General features: G+C 34.5%; 2 protein-coding genes and 2 pseudogenes across 2 annotated transcripts; 2 read left to right on the top strand and 2 right to left on the bottom strand.

The window, feature by feature from the left end:
* The first annotated feature begins 1,047 nt into the window (after positions 1 to 1,047).
* On the top strand, positions 1,048 to 5,576 carry LOC120137256. The gene is made up of 5 exons (XM_039153059.1): positions 1,048 to 1,715; positions 1,808 to 1,929; positions 1,969 to 2,000; positions 4,823 to 4,897; positions 4,973 to 5,576. The coding sequence occupies exons 1-5, from the start codon at positions 1,148 to 1,150 to the stop codon at positions 4,995 to 4,997; spliced, it is 822 nt and encodes a 273-aa protein (XP_039008990.1). The 5' UTR covers positions 1,048 to 1,147; the 3' UTR covers positions 4,998 to 5,576.
* A 2,356-nt stretch (positions 5,577 to 7,932) lies between these two features.
* Positions 7,933 to 9,967, bottom strand: LOC120137255. Its single transcript, XM_039153058.1, has 4 exons — positions 9,357 to 9,967; positions 8,964 to 9,258; positions 8,045 to 8,170; positions 7,933 to 7,991 (listed from the first exon to the last, which is right to left on the bottom strand). Exons 1-3 carry the CDS (start codon positions 9,933 to 9,935, stop codon positions 8,133 to 8,135), a joined length of 912 nt encoding a protein of 303 aa, XP_039008989.1. The 5' UTR covers positions 9,936 to 9,967; the 3' UTR covers positions 7,933 to 7,991; positions 8,045 to 8,132.
* A 3,231-nt stretch (positions 9,968 to 13,198) lies between these two features.
* LOC120137262 lies at positions 13,199 to 14,175 on the bottom strand (annotated as a pseudogene).
* Positions 14,176 to 19,459: 5,284 nt separating this feature from the next.
* On the top strand, positions 19,460 to 23,169 carry LOC120137257 (annotated as a pseudogene).
* Positions 23,170 to 24,551: the final 1,382 nt, after the last annotated feature.

Raw genomic sequence — 24,551 nt, forward strand, 5'->3', positions numbered from 1 at the left:
CAAAACCACTAAACTTTATGTCTTGAAAATTTAAGGTAAAGAAAATTTTGAAAATTTAATCCAAATCGTCGCCGTCCTTCGTCGATTCCCGCCGATTCTGACGTCCATAATCCATACCGTCACCACATTCGAACCACCTGCAATTTCGATCAAACCAACCGTTCGACAATAACGATGACGATGATGGCTAGAGATGGTCGACGACCGTTTGAGTTTGGAATTGAAATTGGGAATTAGGGATTTGAATTTTAGGGATTTAGATTTAGGGATTTTGGGTGACGCTAAGGAAGACGATTGATCAATGGGTGGGTGGCGACCGTTCGTCATGATAATGATGGCCGAAGGTGGCGGCGACACTGATAATGGGGGTTAAATGAGATTTTAGTTTTTAGGGTTTTTTTAATTTCAATAAAAATTAAGTTTTTTAATAAATAAATTATTATATTTTTTTTACTTTTAGTTAAAAATAATATATTTATTATTAAAAATTAAAAAATAAACGATGGACACCTCAGTTTAAACAACAAACAATTAAAACGGGCAACTTAAGCATCAATTATACACCAAACATGCATCAAAACCTCAATAAAAAACTCACAAACAAGAATATGCATCCCATAGATTGTCATATAAGTTAAATTGCAATCCAGTGCTTTCAAAATAAACGATGGACACCTCAGTTTAAACAACAAACAATTGTCATAAATGCAATCCAATCCAGTGCATTCATTTTATTAGAGTTACCAAATTTACTTATTGTTTATTGTTCTTAAACATCTTATCCTATAATAATTAGGTAGGAATTTGAAATAAATAATAATTAGGTGACTAAAATGGAATCAAAGTGACAGTTATGAATAAATAGTTAGTTTAACCTAAAAATAAAAACAAAAAATCCTTTCGACTTGCTCCCTTCCTTTCCAAAAGTACCTCATCCCGCCGCTCCACCACTGCCTCCCCCTATGTGCTCTTTCTAAACTCCATCACCCCCCCCCTACCAACACAGCAATCCCGCAATGGCCACGGCCACCTCCGCCGCCGCAACTGTTTCTTCCGACGCAGCAGCCACAATTCCGGAGGCCCCGTCCTAAGTTTCATCAACAAACGCCTCCGCGCCTTACGCAAGAAATACAACCGCATCATCCAGATGGAAGAATCCGTTTCCCAGGGAAAACCTTTGAACAAAGAACAAGAAGAAGTCTTCCGTTCCAAACCCGCCGTCTCTTCCCTCATCGATGAACTCGAGAAGCTTCGCCAGCCTCTTTCCGCCGCCGTCTATGAAGAAATCTCACTCGCCTTACAGCGTCAAACCATCTCTCCCGAAGAAACAACCTCGGAATCCCAGCCGGACAAAACCGAAACCCAAGGACAACATTCTAACAATGAGCCCAATTATGACATTGAGGATCTACTTAATCTCCTCTATTTTGGGTTATTGTTCGATGTCAAGTATCAGAATGAGTTCACCTCGACCATGCTGACGAGAATCCACGAGAGAGGCTGTTGCTTGACGTACGATTACGTGACTGACGACGCTACCGATCTGCTTAGTGAGAAAGATTTGGATTTGATTGCGACGCTCAGTGGACGGCTGACTTCACGACCTACTGATGCCTGTTTGTCTCATAAGAACGCTTTGCAAAGCTGCGTCCAGCATGCTAAGCTTTGGATTTCTAACTCCGACCAGCCGATTGATCCCAATGCTGACATTTCGTGTAATAATCGATTCTAATAATTTCGTAGGTCTTTATTTGTTTACTTATTGTTAAATTTCTGGATTTTCTGAATCGGGAGTTATTTGCTGCAGATGCTGGGTTGAGACAGAGGCTTAACAAGATTATGTCTTTGGATTATTTTACGACCACGCCGGAGATTAAGGATCCTGTTGAAGTGGCAGCTGCTGCTGCTGGGACTTATACTTCTTTCCAGGTTCCAGTGCACAGCGTGCTCATTCCAGTCCCTGTTCAGGTGGAAGATTCAGCTGAGCATACCAGCCAAAGGTATTAACTTTGTTTTAGTTTAAAAATAAAGGGTGTAGCGCATTGGTCAGTATTAACTTCTGCATTTTGTTTCTGATATGTGTTTTTGTATAAAAACTTTGGCTTCCCTTTGTCTTTCTTCATTGCTTCCAAATTATTGTTAATATGTTCATTTGATGCAAGTACCTTGGTGTCTTGGAATCCATGAAGTTTTTTTATATACAAGTTAATAGCTACTAAATGTTGGAGAAGCAAAGTTTAAATTGTGGCAGAAACCCGCAAATTTTTTTGGTATATGTGAAGTTAAAAGTTACTGCATTGACATTAGAGAGTTTAAGTTTTTCATATGTATGCTTTAGAGTAATATCATTTTCCTCTCTTGGATTTCTAGTTGCTATCAATCGTCATAGCTATTTCTTATTTATTTCTATCAACTTTATTTGTCCCTGTATCTGTATCCTGCATCAGAATTAGATTCTGAATCTATATCTATATTCCTGTATGCACAAAAGGTTGTTTAAACATGAGTTCTTTAAATTTGAATTTATGCACAAAAGGCTGAGAAGACTATGTACTAGACTTAGCCAGCATGTCTTGCAAGATATCTTGTTCCTGTGTACCATAGCAAATACAAGTGATTGAAACAGTGAGTGTCCGTGTTTCCATGCTTCAGAAAGAAATTTGTTTCCCGTGTGCTACAGCAGATAGAAGTTTTTAAAACTGTGAATAATTGTGTTTCCCAAAGATCATTATGTGTTGGTTAATATCATTGTTATTTGGTGTTGTATGAAACTATGTATAATTTGCTTTTCGCCCGGAGGAAATTATTAACCATTTGCATTGGTTGCTAAATCTTTCAGACATCAACATTATTGAACTCTATTAAGTTTTAAGTGTTCATTTTTATATGAATAAGATACATACAAATGTTTCTAGCTGTAATGACTAATGACAAATCTACCTCATATACTATCCTTCTTTTCGTAGAAGGAAGGAGGTTTAACCAAGGTTTTCTTTTGTTAACGATGAAACCTAGTGTAAGAAAGCTAAATAGGAAATAGTTGGAACCTGAGTTACAGAGGAAAGTATTGGGTTTGGGGTGGCAATATTTGTAAAAAGGTTGATACAGAATGGATGAATCATTTGAAATTCTTGGAAGTTCTGTGTACTTGTTGGTCACATATTGTGGGGAGCTCAGCTATATCAATGGTAACTCTTGATGATGGAAGGTCTAAAGGGCAGTTGTCAGTTGGTGCAAGCAAGCAATGGGTTTATAAGAAGAGTTTCCATTTATGGAGATGATCCCAGGTTTGATTAATATCTGGACAGCAGATTCAGGATTTTGAGTTATTTATGCTTAGATTTATTTAAATAAGAGCAAGAATGTAATGTGGTTCTAGATATGTTCCCTTGGACATCATGCCTAAGATTGTGCAGTAAACTAGCATGCATGCATAATTACTAAAATCTCATAAAGTAGTTCTTTATTAGTCGATAGAAGTTGCATGTGTATTCAGAGAGTTAAGGAATTTTACTTTCTAATTTCAAAGTGTAACTCAGAACAAGTCCTAAAATGTTTAGGTAAAAGCTTACACCTTTAAGGCTAGGATGAAAAGAAGGGTTTGTACTCGGGGATTTTTCAATACTTGTTTGATCCATGAACTTTGATTAGATGTAAATGCCTTTGAGACTCATTTGAATCTCGAGTTTTGTGTTGACTGCTCTTTTAGTTGCCAGGGATTGCCCAACTCCCTTTTGTACTTTGTTGTTTGATATCGTGTATGTGTTGCATTTGAAAATTGATTGACAGTCTCTAGTGTAAAGCTATTTGGATTAGTTGGCCGATTTTGCTAAGATTTGTAGTAGCTATGAAATATCATTGATTTTAGTCTCACCTAAGTTATTGATAACTCTGGCTTTGTCTAAGTCGTACAAAAGTTGAGTCTAGAATAAATTTCAAGTTGAATATGTTTCAAACTCTAATTTTTTGGCGATAGGGTTTCTTTATCGGTTATATTGTCTTATTGTCTATACTACTATATTCCTCTGTGGGTGGAGCTAGAGTGCTTGACCCTAAAGCATAATGCACTGTATATATTTGGTTCATGTATAACTCCAGGAGTGGGATTCTTATTCATCTTACCTGTAATTTATTCATTCCTTGCTGCTGATCATCGTAATGGATGACATATTTGATAGAATTCATTCTTTTGATTGCCCCTTCTAATACTTTTCATTTCTGTTACGATTTTTTGCTTAGCAATCATCCTGTCCTTTAGAATTGTTTTCCAAGAGGCATGTTGTGTTTTGATCGCTCCTGTTAAAATTGTTGCCAGACTGGCTTTGGCAAACGAAAACTTTGTTTTAGATTATTTTTCCTTTTTTCCCCAAAGGGAAGTATACAAATTTGGTTTCTATAGCTGCAAATCTGCAGTTTACTCGGTAAGAAAAGATGGCAAATTTTGGCTAGGTGGTGTATTTTAGCCGAAAGAATTGATGTCGCGTTTTCACTTCAGTATTACAAGGAATTGAATAATGGGTTGTGTAGTATGGGTTCATACCCTGGCTTAAAGGTTTACTAATGGAACCCAACTAAAACAAAATCGTCCAAGGCATTCAAGTCGTCGTGAAGGGATTCATAAATAAGCACAGAAAATTGTCCCAAGAAGCTGTGAGAAATTCGAAATGTAGTGTGTAGCTGAGAATTTTCAAGTAGAAATGTTATTGCGATGGGCGTTCATTGTCATTTGTCCTGACATTAGCATAAATGGTTAAATTTCATTTGGAGCTGTTTATCATCCAGTTGGTGTTATGTTTTGAAGCTATTTTCTTATGTTCTGTAGGAAGACGACTCGTCAAATCATCAAGATGCTGAAACCGGCGACAATCAATATAGTAGTACAGAGGAACTTCAGCAGGTTCTTTCAGTTGACTTTAACACTATTTCTTCCTTCAGATTTTATATTTTAATATTGCAGGTTTGTGTTCTGCAGGATAATTTGGAGAGAGAAATCATGAAGAGGATACTACAGTTCGACAAGAACATGGCAAACCACAGGCAGAAGATAATGGAGAATCCAAGGAGCCACAATATGTTCCTCGACGACCATATCAGAACCAAAGAGGTGGTCGAGGTACCGGGGGTGGCCGTAGGTCTGGCCGTGGAGGTCGAGGCAATGGAAGGGGAGGTATAACCTACCAAAATGGGCAGAACCAATATTATGATCAGCCTGGCAACTATTATCCTAGGAACCAATATAACAACAGGGGCAGAGGCGAGAGGCGGAAGCCATGCTTACAACAACCAGGGCTCGGCCGTTCAGGTGGTAATCCCTCGGATGATGCTGGTGTTGCCTTGTGACAGCTTTACAGTGTCCGTCGGATCCATTTTTCCGGGCTGGTGATGGAAATGTAATTTTTGTGCTTTTTGCATGAAACATGGTTTGAATGTGGGTTGATGTCGATATCGTTTAACTTCATTTTTGTAGTTCAGTTGAATAATGCTATGTGAAGAATCTCCTGGGGGATGATGAATGCACATTCCCCTATAGATTTGTCAATGCAAGGCCGTTTAGCATTTGGGATAAAATTATGCAATAACTGTTATGACACCATAGATAACTTGATAATTGTTTTTAGGCTTAATGCAAAGTAAGTTTATGAACTTTACCTCAAAAGATGATTAGGATTTGGTGCTTAAAGTTTTTTTAGTTATATTTTTAGGTGTTCGTCGTTATATTTTTTCTTTTTTTAATAATAAAAATATTTATATTTAAATAAAAATAAAAATTAAAAAAAAAAACTTAATTTATTTACAAAAGAACCTTCAAATTTTAATGAAATTATAAAAAAACTAGAAAAAAACTAAAATATCTCATTTCAACCCCGTTACCATGGTGGAACATCGACAGAGCGACGGCGAGGATGGGTTTTGAGCAGAATTGGACGGTGGTTTGAATGGTAGTGACAACGTGGCATATGGACGTCGGGATTGACCGAAATTGATGAAAAATAGCGGCGATGACTTAAAATCTGACGAAACTTCGAATGTTTCTCTATGGCAAACGGTGGCAACTTACGGTGAAAGATCACTAGGGGTTTGATTGGAGGTCGACGCTGGTGTCGATGATAGTGGCAGTTATGGTCATCGCCGGCGGACCGATGACCTATTGCGGGGGGAAGGGGGAATAGCGCGAGGGCACTGTTCTTTTTTTTTTATAAAGCTATTTTTGATTTTTAAATAAATTCTTAAAATTATCAAAACGTGACATGTGTCACTTAATGGTCAGTTAACGGTGATTTTTAACGGCGAACACTTAAATGTATGACTTTAGAAATATTAGGCACATATTTTTAACGAAAAATTCTTTAGGCACTAAATTTATTTTTAGGCAAAGTTCAGATACTTCTTTTGTATTAAGTCATTTTTATATATATCCACAGCCAAGTATGGATCGAAGCGAACGAGTGGGGCAGTCATCATTGAAAATTTTAAATTATCATATATATTTTTTATATTTTCAATTGATAATTTTTTTTTCTCTTAAAAATTTACAAGTTTATCCTCCTAGCATAAGATTATGCATCCGTCTCTATCCACAAAAAGTGCAAAGAACTGTTAAAGAAATGGAACAAGAAATATGAAAAAAAAAACTGCAGCTATTAAAGTATCGAACAATGGACTCGTCCTGTGTACATGTATTATTTAACGAGTTGAGTATCTATCCCAAAATATTTAGGGTGAAAAATTGAGTCAAATTTAAGGTGAAAAATTTAGGATAGAAAAAAACTTTGATTTGATCAGAGATGATATTATAATTTTTATAAAAAAAATATTTAAAAATAATTACTCTATATATTTATCTAATAATCTCCATATTTTGTTAAAAAAATATTAATGGTCAGATTAGATAAGAGGCGAGTTTTTACTTCAAAAGATCAATTTAAGATTTGAGATAGATAAAAAAAAATTCTAAACCTAAATTGATTTAAATGTCAAGTGAAAGAAAATATTATTCTTTTGTGAATGAAGTAAATTGGATTCAGAACGTCGCCCTTATCTCTGTATTATTCAATTCGAATTAATCGATCAATAAATTAAATATATATGATTATAAAAAAAATACTACTCAGATTAGTGTCCGAATATACTAGTCAGGGTTTAGAAAAAGCTCCAAAAATACGATTTCGTCCGCGATATAGTAGTTTTGCTGCTGTCCAAGTTACCCGCTACACCCACAATGGCACCCAATAGCGCCCGCGACGGCCACAATCACGGTAAACCTGAAATAACCGAAAACGAGACCGCAACCACAATTTAAAACCCTAATACTAGTCAGATTAGTGTCTGATTGATCAGAAACTTAATATTATCCCCAATTAAGATATAAAGAATTAAAAATAAACACACAGAAGAACTAAAAACATAAATGGTTAAAGAGTGAGCTGCTCCATTCGTTAATCGTCGGAGATGATAGACTGTGACTTGTCTAAATTCTGTGAACTATTTGAAAGAGACTTACTTCTGCAAGTGAGTTCACTATTTTACCGCAATGGTACTTTAATATGCTTTCTGAGTCACTGCGGTGATCCGTGATTTTCGAGATTCGACCGCAACGTCTGGATCGGATTTAAGGGATCACAAATTACGTTTATGACGTCGTTTTTCATGTTACGCTTACAACGCTAAAAGCTTCTTGATTTTTCCAAGTGCCAATGACAACAAAATTATCACAAGATCACAGAGGAGGAGCTTTAAACAACCTATGTAGTTCCATTCAATAAGCATGCACCAATTTGCAACAAAAAAGTCTATAAAGGGTGGAATTTGTTTAAAAAATAGTGCAAAAAGTTGGGAGAGAAATAATGAATCATATCATCAATATCTTGAATTCGAAAAGTTTGGCAGAAACATGTCATCATACCAGAAACCGATCGACGAAGCACGTAAGGAAGCAAGCATCAATCAGCTCGAAACGAGTACTTTCTCTCATAGCAGGATCAGTACTCTCCACAGGTCTTCACCGGACTTAATGCCGAAAAAAACACAATGCAGACGACTCACAGAATACCTTTAGCTATTATGAGAAGAGTTTGAGAAGGATGTACAGAGCATATCGATTTCGAAAAACCGTGGTGTTCCCTCGATGTAGCTCACGGATTTATTCCTTGTTTTGCAAAATCTCTTGCCACTGAAACACGCAAAAGACAAAGGTATTGAAAGATAAGTAACGTTGGTTACAAGAAACCATGTCGTATGAAGCAAAAACAAATGACTGAAACTACACAAAACGGTATCGGGCCACGCTTCCAACAACATAATCCAAACATCTTCAACATATCAAGATTCTTTGTTCGAACAAGAAATATATATTTACATCGAACCGTTGCAGTAAGGGATGTATCCAGTTGAGCGAATTCCAGTAAAAAATTCGGTCCATCACGACAAGTTTATATAATCAGCTTTCATACGATAATGTTCAATGCTCGACATGTGCCAAATGATGAAACAACTAGTTTTAGTTTTTGAAATACATTAACTTCCTATTTAGTAGTCTAATGCACCTTCATACTGATTATGGAACCACTAAATTTAGTTTTTGCAGTAGATTAACTCTGTTTTCTAAGCCTAATGCCGATGCTCGCACGAAACATTCGTTCTCAACACCTTGCTATATGAGCAATAAAAGAAATCACAGGGGGGTAACACTGTGGTTTAAATGACTAAGAACTTGGGAAACTACCAAGGAAAGTAGTAAATAACCTATGTAAAATAACTAAACCAATTGCCTAATCATATACCTCAACACATAACGCTAAATAGAACACAATCACCAAATGGATCACAAATGGTAGATGAATAAAAACAGCTAAATAAGAAACCACATCGAAATATGAACACTAGTGTATCCTTTAGAGCATAAACTTGGTTAAGTTATCGACCTCAAAATTCGGCATCTATTACCAATGGAAGAGAACTCTTACCCTTTGATGCTGATGGAACTAGAACAACATGCATATCAGCATTGTTTGGAGGAAGCTGCAAGCGAAGAGGAAAGAGCTTCCCATTCAAAGGGCTGCGAGTACAAACCACAACATCATCAAGCCCTGTCTCTTCCTTTAATTTCTGGGTCAATTCATCCACACTATTACCCTTAAAACTAAGAGAGTACCCTTCAATAGCCTCATCATCAACCTCACCAGTACTATTATCTGCAACATGGAAGTATATTGTTCTTCCTTCTGATTTTGGTGGAGAGCCCACATAAGAATCACTTGACTACAAGAAAATGGAAATTGAATCATTTAAAAACAACCCAATTGATCCAAAGAGTTAAATTATGTGAAAACGAAGTTTATAAGTTTTGATCTTCAAACCTCTTGTCTTGAAAAATGCCCAGATTGGCCTGAAACCAATGAAGGTGAAGTGGATTCAAAGTCCAATGAATCTGCATGAAGAAGAGCATAAGGGAGCGACGGCTGTTGATTACTCGCCGGGGACTTTTCTTGAATCTCCACAATATCAACGCCCCACAATACCCAATCTTGAGTAGATGTCCGATGAGGAATATCGTGAGTCACTGAGTTCCTCCAAGGCGGTAACCCGCCATTGCCTCTCAAAAAGTTTCCGTACCGAGACTTTAGCTTAACCAGAGATCCTTCTCTGATGGGTTCCCACTCAACCGATGAGTCGAGCCTCCGAGGCAGTGTCTGACTCACTTTCCGACCGGTCATACCAAGTAGATATGGCTGGTTCGAAGCAGTGAGATATTTGTTGTAAGAGCTTTTGAGGCGGATAATGTTTTGATATCCAGGCACGAACTCGACGGTCCATCGGGCGTTTTTGGAGGATCCGTTTCGGTCTTGAGTGACGGATTCTTCGTCTTCCTCGGCTAGAAGATATTTGTCGTGGTGGCTGCGTAAACGCACCGATTTAGCGTTTAGGAACAAATCCATTTGCCGTCCAAGAGTTGTTGGATTTTAACCGGTGAAGACAAAGGAAGAACGAAGAGCAAGTGAACGAACAAAGGTTAGACCTTTATAGTGGAAAAAAATTTCGGTGTCTTCAAAAATGGCGAAACTTCCTACTAGATAAGGGCAAGTGATGACAGTGGGAGCCAGCCAGCCCTTGTAGGAAAAGGCAAGCACACACTGGGGAACAACGCGGTTAATTTTCCTTCATTTTTTATGTCGAAGATTTCGCCTAGGTTTGCTCTAAGCAGTGTTTTACGCACGTGGTAGGTCCATTTTGGGCTGTTTAGATCCACCTATGTCCAATATTCTACTTTTTTTTTCTTGTAAGAAGGAAATCACCCGGGAAAAAATAGGATAAATTACATCCGATGTTACTTTCGTTTGACTTTTCAGGTTAAATTATGAATTTAGTACTTCAAATATCAGTTTTAGTCGGTTTTAATACCTTGACTTTTAATTTTTCAAAAGTATATCTAACGTTTAGTTTTTTTATCTTAGTACCTCGTTCGCATTTTTTAATGGGTAAATTACATCATTCATCACTCAACTATCTTCTCACTCTTATTTTGATACTAAAGTTTAAAAAATTTCAATTTAACTACTCAACTTTCAAATTGCTCATATTTTAATTACTCTAATTTATTTTATTAATAATTATTGTGACATGACATTTTTATTATTATTTTATTAATATATAAATAAAAAAATAAATTTGAAAGTTAGAGTGATTAAATTAGGAGTAATTTGAAAGCTAAGTAATTAAATTAAAAATTTAAACTTTAGTGACTAAAATAGAAGTGAGAAGATAGTTGAGTGATGAATGATTGAATTTAGCCATAAAAAGGGTGTCAAGTGCAAATAACCCGTTAAGTTTTTAACATCAATATACTAAAACGAAACCAAAGCTAAACATTGGGTATGTTTTGAAAAAATTGAAAGTTTAAATACTAAAACGAACCAACATTGATAGTTTAGGTACTAAATACATAATTTACTATTTTTTTTATCATATTGTTCGAGTTTTCAATTGTTATATATCTTTTAATAAAATCCTCTTGTTTTATTAAAAGAAAAAAATCCAAAATTATAATAAATGTTTACAATCGTAATCGTAAATTAAATACATAATTAGGATATTTTGTTATAACCATAATACAAGAAATTAGTCATTTGGGATCATACAAAGATCATATAAGAAAAATGTTTAAAACCCAACTAAAATACTCGAACAAATATATATACGACTATATTTGATCGAGTCAACAAATGAACCATAAAAAAGGAAGAAAATTACTAAAAGATCACTAACAAACCATGCATCAAAATTGAACGACGTGAGAAATTATCTACAAACGTAATCATGTGTCCGAAAGTAAAAAAAATCATCAACATAATAAATAACCGTGGTATTGGTCACCTCCAATTCATGATAAACATTAATGATTTAACATATTAATAAGGCTAGTTATTTTTTTATATAATATTTTAACTATAATGTCCTCATCTCTCTAATTCCTTCTATGAGCACCTTCTCCAATATGCCAGTGTGGTTGTATTTGAACTCAAATGGTGCACCATCAATGATAAAAGAAAGGTCGTCTTCGCTAACGACGACATTTGCTTGTTTCTTGTTGAGTGGAGTTGTTCCATCGGGAGAATCGAATCTCCATCGGCGGTCAATGGTCGAGTTCCTTGGGTCTAAGAAAAGGGTTCAACGATATGTTGGTAAAATGGATACTCCGAAACCGAAACATTAATGTTGACCGGATAATAATAAACTTATGTAAATAAGCAACTGAACAACTATATAATCTTTTTCTAAAAATAAATTCATTTCGATGTGTGTAATTATTACAATAAGTACAATAGGTTTTTCCCTCAAGGTTAGTACTGTCCCTCCGAATTCGTATACTAGAAAATTCTCTTATCATATTAAACAAGAGAGAGAAAATGTGACCCTTTACATACCTAAAGGAGTTTTCCTTCTCAAGGTGGAAAATATACTCTTACACAATGATGGTGTGAAAATTGGGAAAGATATGAGAAATTTTAGCTCATCACTCTAAGCTTTTAGCGTTTATTGATGGAGAAGGGAAGAAATAGTTTTAGTTTGATGCCACCATCGACCAAAGAAAGTGGCTAGGGTGACGTCGATAATATGAGCTAAAAGGAAGATTAAAAGAGTTTAAGGATAAAATTGATATTTGATGTAAAGTTTAGAAATTATATTATAAATTAATTAATGAAAATTTGATATTTGATGTAAAGTTTAGAAGTTATATTTGAAATTAATAGATCAATGATTAAACTATAACAAATAGATAACATAAATGATCAAAATATAATATTCAAAAGTGTGATGATCAAAATAAAAGAAAAAACACAGAAGATGACATTTGCTGATGTTTACCCAAAAAACCCAAAGATATCTTTAATTTACTCGCGCAAGGACAACATTTAATACAAGTTGAGCCCTCGATACAGACCCATGTCTTTAAATAATGTTTGGTGAATGGTATAAATGCACATGTATTTCTTATGGCTTTCCTTCTACTCATTACTAGTTAAGAATAGGGACAGAATTGAAATTTTATTTCAGGGAACAAAGTATAATTAATAATAGAGGGGGGAAATTAAAATAAATCAAAATTTAAAAGATTAAATAAGTAATTATCTCAATATTCTTTAAGGTTAAAAAATGGGGAGTGGCCCAAGCTTCTATGTACCTCCGTCCCTGGTTAAGAACGATATATACCTACTAATAGTTAGTTTATTTAATGTGATAAGGTAATAAATGTTAAGTAAGATTAAGAGTTTAAATTATAGTGTTTATGAATAGAGTAAATTTGTTTGAGAATATTGTCCTCGTAATAAATCTATACAAAACTTGAACTAGAATAAATAATTAATAGACCAGATACATGTCGTTAAACGGAAAAAGAATGATATATACCTATGTAATTATACTTATGGACTAAAAGGTTTAGGTTGGTTGCGGTTGATGCAAAACTCGTCCTAGTATGTGTACGTTGTTGATTAAGTATTGAATTTAATTCGTTTAATACTATTATTAATATAATATAAAAACACAAAATTAAATATATCAAAATCTTAATATTTTCATCTATTCAATTTTTTAAAATATTTTGATTCAAGTAAGTTTTCATTTTTTTATAGTAATTATTAATTATTATGTCATGAGCTTGATTTAGTTGATTTAATTATCCTATTAAGATATTTATATGTTAATTGATTCCGCATACAAGATTAATTGATTTTATCAAAATCACCTTACCAAACTTCGTAAGCTTGTCAATATTAGGCATGAAATCCTCGGCAACAACATAAGAGCAGAATCTTTCGACCCAATTCACCATGACAAGAACCTTGGCTTCATTCATCAGCTTCGTCCCATTGATCTTCTCGATCACTCTAAGCCATCCCAAGTAGCTCCCAAAAGCGATATCAAGGAACCCAATCTCATCCCCACCAAAGAAACCCTTCCCTTTGTTGTACTTTCCGAATGTTTCTTTTATTTTGGGACGGACGAATGATTTTATGTTAGAGGGGTAAATTTAAACTCATAAAATTTTAAGGACGAAGAAGGGCGACGAAAATATATTTTCAATAAAAAATATTTAAAAAAATCTAAAATATATATATGATAATTTTAGATTTTTAAGGGCGACGGCCCCTCCCTATGTCCATCCTTGCATCCCTGCTTCCATTAGAGCCACCCCTTCTTCCAACTGCTCTATTGCTGCTTTCTTTTATTCTTCTCCATCAGCAAACCAGTTACTTCTCATTGCTGGGAACCACTGCAAAACCAAAAAACAATTTAACCCCACAAAACAAACTTACACGCCATGAAACATGAATACCTTATTGTCAGGATACGCAGCCCAAAAACGAGCGACGGCACGTTCATAGGGGTCAGAAGGAAGAGTGAAAGGAGCAGAAGGCCAAGTCTCGTCGATGTGTTGTACGATAATCAGAGATTCGCTGATTGGTTTATCGCCGTGAATGAGCACTGGGATTTTCTTGTAAACCGGGTTTGATATGCGAAGAAGCTCGTTTCTGCCTCCCGATAACTTCTCCTCGATATATTCGTAGTTGATTGATTTGATGTAAAGGGCAATCCTCGTCCTCATCACAAATGGACTTGACCAGGAACCCAGAACTTTCACTTCACTAGTTGCCATGCTTTAATCTCTCTGGTAGAAGAGCATAAATCCCCAGAATTTTGATTGCTTGCTTCAAAATAGAGGCGTTGAATTGATTACATAGAAACGAGAAGTTCTCAAAGTGATGATTGATAAATGAACAATGTTTAGGTAGAACGTACATATCTGGAAGGGCAAGTAGGCAATGTATTTTTTTAATTATTGCTTTGAACGTTATTACAGGTAAGGGTGTGCAAAAAGATCCGATTCGATTGATTCGATCCGGTGATTCGGTGACCCGATCCGAAAATTTAGATATCCGATCCGTTTTTTGATTTTCGGATAATTCGGATCGGATATCCAAAAAAATTTCGAATAATTGGATCGGATACAAATAAGATAAAATCTACTTTCAGATTATCCGAAACTCCGAAAAAAATTGGGCCTTTAAATTTTAGATACATTTAGCCCAATAAATGAGTAACTTACTAACCCATTAAAGCTCTAACTCAATAAAAATTAGAGTATTTAATTATTTATTGTGTGTAGTGATTAAATATATATATAATATAGTAGAAGTATCAAATATATAACATTAAATCGCAAAATTTAAAATTTATTTTTTTGTCAAATTAAATTTTATATTCGGATATCCGGATATCAAATCCGAAAAAATCGGATACTCGAATTTCTGATATCCGATTTTTTCGGATCGGATATTGAACACTATTTTAGGTATCCGAAATTTTCGAATCGGATCGGATCAAATATCCGATTCTGCACACCCCTAATTACCAGCTACAAATACAAAAATTAGTATGCATAAATAATTATTGGGTAAACTACATGTTTAGTACATAAACTATTACTTTTGTCTCATTTTAATACCTAAATTTTTATTTTTTTCAACACCATACCTAATTTTTTTTATGAGTAAATTACATAATTCATCACTCAACTATCTTCTCATTCCTATTTTGGCCAATAAAGTTAAAAAAAATTCAATTTTACTACTTAACTTTCAAATGCTCATGTTTTAATCAACCTAATTTATTTTATTAATAAGTTTTATGATATGAAATTTGTTATTACTATTTTTTTAATATATAATTTAAATAAAAAAATTAATAGTTAGAGTATTAATTTAGGAGTAATTTGAAAGTTAAGTAATTAAATTAAAAAAATATACTTCAGTCACCAAATTAGGAGTGAGAAGATAGTTGAATGATGAACAATGTAATTTACCCATAAAAAGTGTCACATACAATAATTATACCAAAATGAAAAAAAAAAAGTAAACGTTAGGTATGATTTTGAGAAAAATAAAAGTTTAGATACCAAAACGAGACAAAAGCAATAGTTTAAGTACTAAACGTGTAGTTTACCCTAATTATTAAGATAAAGTTAAAATTTATTTAAATGTAAATCATATTAAATATATTAAATAAGATTATGAAAGGATAAAAATATATGAATTGTTGATTGAATTCAAATTAATTTTAGAAATAACATGTATGATTAAAGGACAACGCTATTAGTTTTGACCTGCTGCAAGGACAAAACTAACTCTTAAACCTTATATATTTATGTATTATCCCTAAATTACTTTACGTATTTTTCATGTGTTGTATGTATCCTCCTATAAAGTAATTATATATATATTATCTTTGAAATTAATTACGAATTCAATCAATAATTCATATATTCTTATCGTGGAGCGGGATCGCAATTCGCTAGGTCCCTAAAATTCGGTATGAGAGGGGTAGACTTCTTTCGGATTGCTCCGGTACGATGTACCATATAAATTGGTACGATGTACCAGTTTCTTAGATAGAGATCAATTATGCATGGTTCCTTTAGGAACAAAATAATTCAAAACTCAAAATCTAATATGCATAAATCCGATTTAAGGACTAAAATAAATTGAATAAAAAATGAGCATGACTCCTTTAGGAATAAACCCACGCGAACAAAAATGGACCACCCTGGACCCCAATTAAACGGCAGTGTTTAACCAAACTATCTAAAGCCTTTAAAATTTAACCTAAAAATAGATCATAATTTATGCTAAACCTAATATCTTCCCCCTGCGCCGTTTTGAACCTCTTCTCTTCTTCATCCTCTACTCCTCACACCCGCATGGCCGAAAGTCTTCACAGCCCCAGACCCGAGCAACTTCGAACCCTCTTCTCTTCCATCACCTGAGAAGAAAACCCAAAAGGCTTCGATCATCGATCATCAGCCCCGACGAGGAGCTGTTTTGAAACGATTTCCCCTCTCCCCCTTATTCTCCTCTGATTTTTTCTCTCAAACCCCAATCCCTTTATTTTTCTGATTGCATCTTCTCTTATCCCTGTTGCAAAACTACGATGTACCGAATCGCGATTTTGAAACGATCCGATCGCGATTTTAAAACGATCCAAACGCGTTCGTACCGCGTTTTGGATCGCAACGTTCAGTACGTAGATCGTGGCCAAATGAACGATTTATGTAACTATGATTTGATATATCACGTGGGTCGGTCAATGATTTTGTGTATGCAATTGCAATGTAATCTTTATAGAGACCCATCTCTCGAAAATGAAGGTCCCTTCTCCTTAGAGGCACCGGTAATAAGAGAGACTTGTTTAGTGGTCTAAGCTGGTGGAGAGAAGGTACTTTTTGGAGGTTTAGGTATAACAAACTGTTTTATTTTGCAGTGGTTCCTAGCAGTGAGAAATAACGGGATCGCTAACTGATGGAGAGGATGTTAGAGGTATAACAATCCGATATGAAATGAAAGAAGAAGAAAAAACCAACAACGAGATCCACAATTTCCTTCCATGGCGATTCATACAAGTCGCATCAAACAACATTCAATTCTTCGGTAGGATCTCGTCGTAAAATTTGTGTACATGAATCAAGAATAAAACAATCACAATCAATAACATGGAAATATTCGATTAAATAATTTGAATAAAAAACCATAAATATATTAGTAGAAATAAGTTGAGACCTGCAATTATGCAATTTCCTTAAGACATATTTTCAGTCACTCCTTGGTACTCGGGAACTTTGGTCATCTGTCTCCTAGGATACAACAACGTGATGATCAACGCACAATAGCACAACTGCCAATATTACGAACTATTCATTGTCTTCGCCTATCACCAAAAATTAGAGAAAATAATTCATTTGAATTGGTTTTTGAGTTGTTTTTGAATTGTGTTTAACGTAGTAGGTTAACGCGGTATTTATAGAGAGCTCACATTGTGAATAATTGGAATTTTTTGAAAAATGGGTAAATTACATATTTAGTACTTAAACTATTACTTTTGTTCCATTTCAGTATTTAAATTTTTTTTCAAGATCATGCCTAACATCTAATTTAGGTTTCAATTCAACACATTGCCGTTAAAAACTAACAAAATTACTGATGTAACATTTACTTATTTTTTTCAACGATAATGTGATATTCTATTATGGTGATACATCATCACCGTTAAATTTTTAACGGCGAGTATCAAATTAAAACCTAAATTCAATATCAAGTATGATTTTTTAAAAGAAATAAAGTGTAGGTACCAAAACATGATAAAACTAATAATTCATGCACTAAACATGTGGTTTACCAATAACAATTCAGAAACTTGACTAGTAACATTCTTGGTTTAATTTTTTCTCTTCGGATGTGTCCCACAATATACATCATCAACCCATACATTACCATTCCTTAAAGTTGTTAATTATTTGAGAAAGGGATGAGAGTCACTTTCAATCACAATTCTATTTTTATGTAAAATTATATTTTTATTTATTTTAATTTTTTAAGTTAAATACCTAATAAATCTTTATTTTTTAAATTTAATTTTTTAATGTTTAATATTAATTCTGTCTCAACTTCTGATTTTTTTTACTTCGTTTATATGATAATTCCAACAACCAGCAATTCCAACTATTAAAAACTCCAACAATCAGCAATGAATTCATTTAAAAAAAAAAAAAGTCTATTTTTCCATATGAACATATAAATTTATGTTAAGAAGTAAACTTGAATTTAGGGAGACGAATTTAAATTTATAAAATTTTAAGGAGCTGAAAATATATTTTAAATAAAATTACATAAAAAAATCTAAAATATATAATAATTTTAAATTTTCAGGTGATCCTCTCCATTCGCCCCGGTCCATCAAATAAATTCCAGTAGGCATTAATTGTTGTATTCTTTGTATCTTTTAAGGTTAAACTACATAAGTGATCATTAAATTATACTAAAATGATCTTTCCAATCACTAAGTTTTTAAAAGTTCTAAAATGATCATTAAAATTATTGAACTGTTACAAAATGGTTATTATATTATAAAAAATGATAAAAGTCTTAAACTTCAGTGATAAAAAATCATTTCAACATAATTTATTGATCATTTGTATAATTTATATTCTTTTTTTCATTTTAACCCATAGCTTTTACTTTTATGAATTTATTAAAAAATCTTCAATATTATTACTATTATCAGATAAACTTTAATCTTTTAAAAAAATCTTCAATTATTAAAATATCATGTATTTAAATTTAACACAAGTTCATTAATATTGTTATTAAAATATTTTAGATATTTTATTTATTTTTTAATAAATATCACGTCATCATCAAATCATGTCAGTAATATTTGACAGATCTGAAAATTGTTAGCGTTGAAAAATGCAGAAAACTAATAGTTCTATTAGTCAAAACAGACTTCGAGGGCTAGGATGAACATCATAAACAACTTCAAGGGCTGAATTGATGCAAAAAAGAAAAATGGTAAAAATGATAAATTGAGTTTACTACAGAGCAACAATGACCCTTTTGCCATTATTAAAATATCATGTATTTAAATTTAATGCAAGTTCATTAATATTGTTACTAATTGAACTTGAGTTTTTAAATCAGATAAGTTAAAGTATTAAATTCTCAAAGATAAAAGTGAAAGGACAAATTTAAAAAGTCAGGAGATCACAGGAGCTGAATACAAAAATAAACCTTAATGTCTCAGTCACACAACACAAGTCCAATAGTTTCGATTAATATTTCCGACTTCTGACAACTCTGAGTTGACCAGACCCGACGACTTCCGTACGTGTCGTGCATGGCCACAATATCGTATTAAACGACGCGTTTTGAGATCTTCTCTCTTCGTTGCGTATTTTTCCCCAGTAAGAAAAATCAAAGGAATTTAAGTTTCAGAGGGAAAGTGATGGATTTAACTTACTGGGCAAAATGAATAAATGTTGATTTTTTTGTGGGCATTACCATTAAATTTGAAGGTTTTGTTGGAGTTAAATAAATAAATTAATTAAAAGCACTTTCGTTACTTTCGCCTTCAACTTTGAACCTTCCTGCCCCTCTTCTTCTTCTTCAAAAACCTTTGGCCGAGTTCTCCCAATGCTTGCTTTCCTTTTTCCCGAGAAACCCAAACCTTTTCTCGTTAATCGAATTTAGGGATAGGGTTCTTCCCGTGATCCATTTTTCAGTTCATTAGCTTAGGTCAAGCCTGGGAAGCCAACACTTTCCGTTTCTTTTTTTAGGCCTTTTGAAGTAGACGATGAAGCGATCAAAGTTTGAGTCATTAAGGTATCCTACTCGGTTCAGGGTGCTTAAGTTCTTGATTGGGGTTTTGTTTCTCTGCCTTTTGCTTGTCAGCTTCGAAATCCCGCTGGTTTTCAAAACCGCTTCGAGTGGGTTGTTTACTGACTCATTGCCGAGGCCTCTGGTTCTCGAGAGCGAGGAGGACTTAAGTTACAAAACCGCGCCGGCTCGACCCGACAGCGATCCGAACCGTGTCCGTCGTGCCGGAGGAGAGGGGAAAGTTCGGGAGTTCGAGGGAGTTTCGGGTCTCCTCTTTAATGAGAGCTCTTTCGACAGAATCGGTTCCGAAGGCGAGTTGTCGGTGCTACAGAAAACCGTACGACACGCTTTCGTAGTCGGCAGGAGACTCTGGGACGACCTCCAATCGGGTCAAAAGAAACCCGATTCGAAACTCGAACAGCAAAACCAAAACAAAAATCAAACAGAATCATGCCCGGATTCAATTTCCTTATCCGGGTCGGAGTTCGTGAACCAGGGGAGGATCCTCGTCCTTCCTTGCGGGTTAACGCTACGGTCACATATTACGGTGGTCGGAATGCCGCATTGGGCGCATGCAGAACATGATCCGAAAATTGTAGTCTTGAAAGAAGGGGACGAGTCATTGATGGTATCGCAATTCATGATGGAATTGCAAGGGTTGAAGACGGTGGACGGCGAGGATCCGCCTCGGATCCTTCATTTCAATCCGAGATTGAAAGGGGATTGGAGCGGGAAGCCGGTGATCGAGCAGAATACTTGTTATCGGATGCAATGGGGATCGGCGATGAGGTGCGAAGGGTGGAATTCTAGAGCTGATGAAGAAACAGGTTATTTATTTTAGTGGCTTTTATACACATCAGTGCATTTGAAAAAAAAAAATGGCTGTCCCTTTTTCCCATATATATATATATATATGGGGTAAGGGGAGGTAAGATAGTAGGCTACCCCCAACACCAGGTTGAGAGCAGCTTCCGTAAGAGACCTCCGAATTATGAAATGCCCTCCGTGAGACTCGATCCTACGACCTCAAGGTTAAGAACCTTGTGCTCTACCAACTGAGCTGGATGGTAGGTTGAGAGAGAATGTAGGTTGAGAAAAGGTTTTGAGTCAATGCTAAATCAAGAGAGAATGTAGGTTGAGAAAAGGTTGAAAGTGTTGTGTTGCTTAGTTTTTTAATAATGGTAGGCAGTGAAGTTGGTTATGGTGTTGCTTTATGATCTTGTGGGGAATGATTTGTTTTAAAAGATACTTATAAAGTTATATAATGCTTTTTACTGATTTGCTGATTGTTTGGTTCTTTCTTTGGGTAGTTGATGGAGAAGTTAAATGTGAGAAGTGGATTCGGGACAATGATGATGGCTCGGAAGAATCGAAGGCAACATGGTGGTTAAACAGATTGATAGGAAGGAAGAAGAAGGTGACACTAGATTGGCAGTACCCTTTTGCGGAGGGAAAGTTATTTGTTCTCACGTTGAGGGCTGGTTTGGAGGGTTACCATGTCAATGTCGATGGGCGTCATGTGACCTCATTTCCTTATTGAACTGTGAGTATCATCGTGTTTTTGGCTTAATGATTTGATTTGAGGGAAAGATACGACACCTTATAAACTTTTTGATGGCATTTACAGGGATTTGTGCTCGAGGATGCTACCGGGTTATCTCTAAAGGGTGACCTTGATGTGCACTCTGTATTTGCTGCTTCCTTGCCCAATTCACATCCAAGTTTTGATCCGCAAAAGCATCTCGAGAGATTGAGTAAATGGAAGGCGCCCGCACTTCCTGAAGGAGATGTAGAGCTTTTTATTGGCATCCTTTCTGCTGGCAATCATTTTGCTGAGAGGATGGCTGTGAGAAAGTCGTGGATGCAGTATAAGTTAATAAAGTCTTTGAAAGTTGTTACTCGTTTTTTCGTAGCACTGGTAAGCATAGATAAAGGAGGAACAGGTTCTTTCCTTTGGAAATTTCCCATGCTTGGTTTATTTAGTTTTATTTTTTAGAGTGGAAGAAAGGAAGTAAACGTTGAGCTGAAAAAGGAAGCGGAATATTTTGGTGATATTGTTATAGTTCCCTACTTGGACAACTATGACCTAGTTGTTCTAAAGACAATTGCCATTTCTGAATATGGGGTGAGCGCTCCGGTGATCCGACATTGCCTATTTTACTCTTGCTAAAATTTTGTTAACTGATATAGTCCATGTTGTCTAACATGAGTCTCATACACATATTTTAACATGGGTGTTAGGAATAATCCTCCGGATACATGTTAAAACTTTAAAATTGAGCATGCCTATGTCATACACATTCATATCCGTCACTCGGTTCGGGTTTGAGCAACATATGATTTAGTGCATATATTGTTTCTTAGTTGTAAACTCTCAAGAACTTAGCTCTTGTATTCTTCTTGTCACAGGTCCGTACAATGGCGGCAAAATATATTATGAAGTGTGATGATAATACATTTGTTCGGGTGGACTCTGTGATCACGGAAGTACAGAAGTTTGGAGATAAAAGCATTTATATTGGAAATATGAATTATTACCACAAGCCCCTGCGCGATGGTAAATGGGCGGTAACATATGAGGTACGTCGGAAATTTGTTTCATGTTTTTAACTAACGCTTCCCGGTAGCTACCCGAGTTGTGAATGCGGAATCGGTAATATTTTAGTGATATTTGTATACTTGCTCTAGATTGATTAGCGTGAAATATTTCTTTTGAACAACAATAATCTGACTTGGAATTTAGAATTTTAATTGTAGGTAGCTAAACATGTCCTTTCTTTAGCTATAAGTGTGATTACATCATTAGGTCTTAACCTGAGCCGACACGGCCTTCAGTCGACTTATAAATCAGTGATCATCTCTTAATCATCGTCCCGATCGTGTTTAGCGCATAACATCATGTGCGCATCATCATAATCTACATATTTTGTTGATTTCCAGGAATGGCCAGAAGAAGACTACCCACCCTATGCCAACGGCCCAGGGTACGTAATCTCATCCGACATCGCACAGTTTATCGTAACCGAGTTTGAGAAACACAAGCTGCGAGTAAGTGAGCCATTTTATTACACCTCCGCTCTGCACGTCCGTTAAACAGCGGTATGCTCGATAATCGTTGATCAAAAACACCATTGTTGCAGCTATTCAAAATGGAGGATGTGAGCATGGGGATGTGGGTGGAGAAATTCAACAGCTCGAAGCGGGTGGAGTACCAACACAGCTTGAAGTTTTGCCAGTTCGGATGCATAGAGGATTACTTCACTGCCCACTACCAGTCACCGAGACAAATGTTATGCATGTGGGATAAATTGGTAAATCAAGTAAGGCCACAATGCTGCAACATGAGATGACAACAGTTATTTACAAAAGAAAATCAATAGATATAATTTTGGTAAAACTGTATATATGGTGTTTAAGACCAATTAGTTAATTAATTACTTCAGCAACTTTGTCCACAGTTATCAGGGTGAATATTCGATTGAGTCGAGTTTTGAGTCAGTCGAGTGAACTACTCTTATTTTATTATTCAAATTTTATTTTATTATTTTAGTTGAATTGAGTTTATGAAATTTGAGTCGAATCTTTCGAGTTTCTTTTTAAATTTAATTGTAACTTTTATACATTCATTTTAATTTAAAAGACTTTTTCGAACTTTTTCGAACCATATACATGTTCTTTTTCCTATGTTAAGTAAGATATGCAATATTATTTGATAAATCAAATAATATTTAGAATAATAATATATAGTATAATTAATTTGTTTTGAAATTAAATGTGCTTAATTATTATAATTTTATTTTTAAATAAGATTTTTTAATACAAATTATTGATGAGAGTATAAAAGAATCAAATTTCAAAAGAATTAATGAGAATGATTTTTTTTTTACAAAAGTTATTTAAATGACAAAAAATTTCAAAAAAAGTCAATTAAATGACCGAATTGATAAAACGAGACTAAGTTGAAAAAAAAGAATAAACTTATTGGTAATAATACGAAAAGTATTTTTATAATATTAATGGAGTATGTTGAGTCTCCAACTATTAAAAGTTAAAATGATCCTTTGACTATAGGGTATTGCTTTGTTTAGTCATTCGACTAATAACAGTTATAAAAGAGTCACAAGACTATTCATATGTTCTAAATTCATCATTTTTCGTTAAAAAAATTGATGGTATTATGAGTTAGTCGTGAACATGATGACTAAGATATGATAGTCATTTGAGATTCTAATATAGATTTTATTATATCTCAAACAACCTATTAATGTTCGGCTTAGGCTACCGTCAAATTTTAACGGAAAATAATGAGTTTAAAATATATGAATAGTCAGGTGAGCATTTTGAAACTTTTAATGGTCGAGACTCAACAAAGCAACGCCCTATAGTCAGAGAACTATTTTATAACTTTTAATAGTTGAGGGAGTTAACAAAATAATATCCCATAATCGTGGGACCATTTGTGTAATTTCCCAAATAATATGTATTTTATAAAGAGAACATTAATTTAAACTATTGCGTCTACCATTTAATAAATTAAAAAAATCTAAACAACTATTTTCTTCTACTATTAAAAAATAGTTTCTCAATACTTTGATGCAATTATCCTTAAGATCTTACTGAATAATTTGTTTCCTCTCTTGCAAAATTTTCATTATTCGTTTTTCAAATTAGAATAATAATTTTATACCTCTCGAAAATTGATGATGTTTAAACGCTTAAAATCCCCATCCTATCCACGTACTTCTAAGAAATTATTCGCAACATTCATAATTTATAAAGATATTAATTTCCGGTAATTACATATATGTTTTTTTCTGGATAATTTACATAACAACACTCTATAGTCAG

Source organism: Hibiscus syriacus, unplaced genomic scaffold (assembly GCF_006381635.1).
Source record: "Hibiscus syriacus cultivar Baekdansim isolate YM2019G1 unplaced genomic scaffold, ASM638163v2 tig00110655_pilon, whole genome shotgun sequence".
Taxonomy (NCBI): domain Eukaryota; kingdom Viridiplantae; phylum Streptophyta; class Magnoliopsida; order Malvales; family Malvaceae; genus Hibiscus; species Hibiscus syriacus.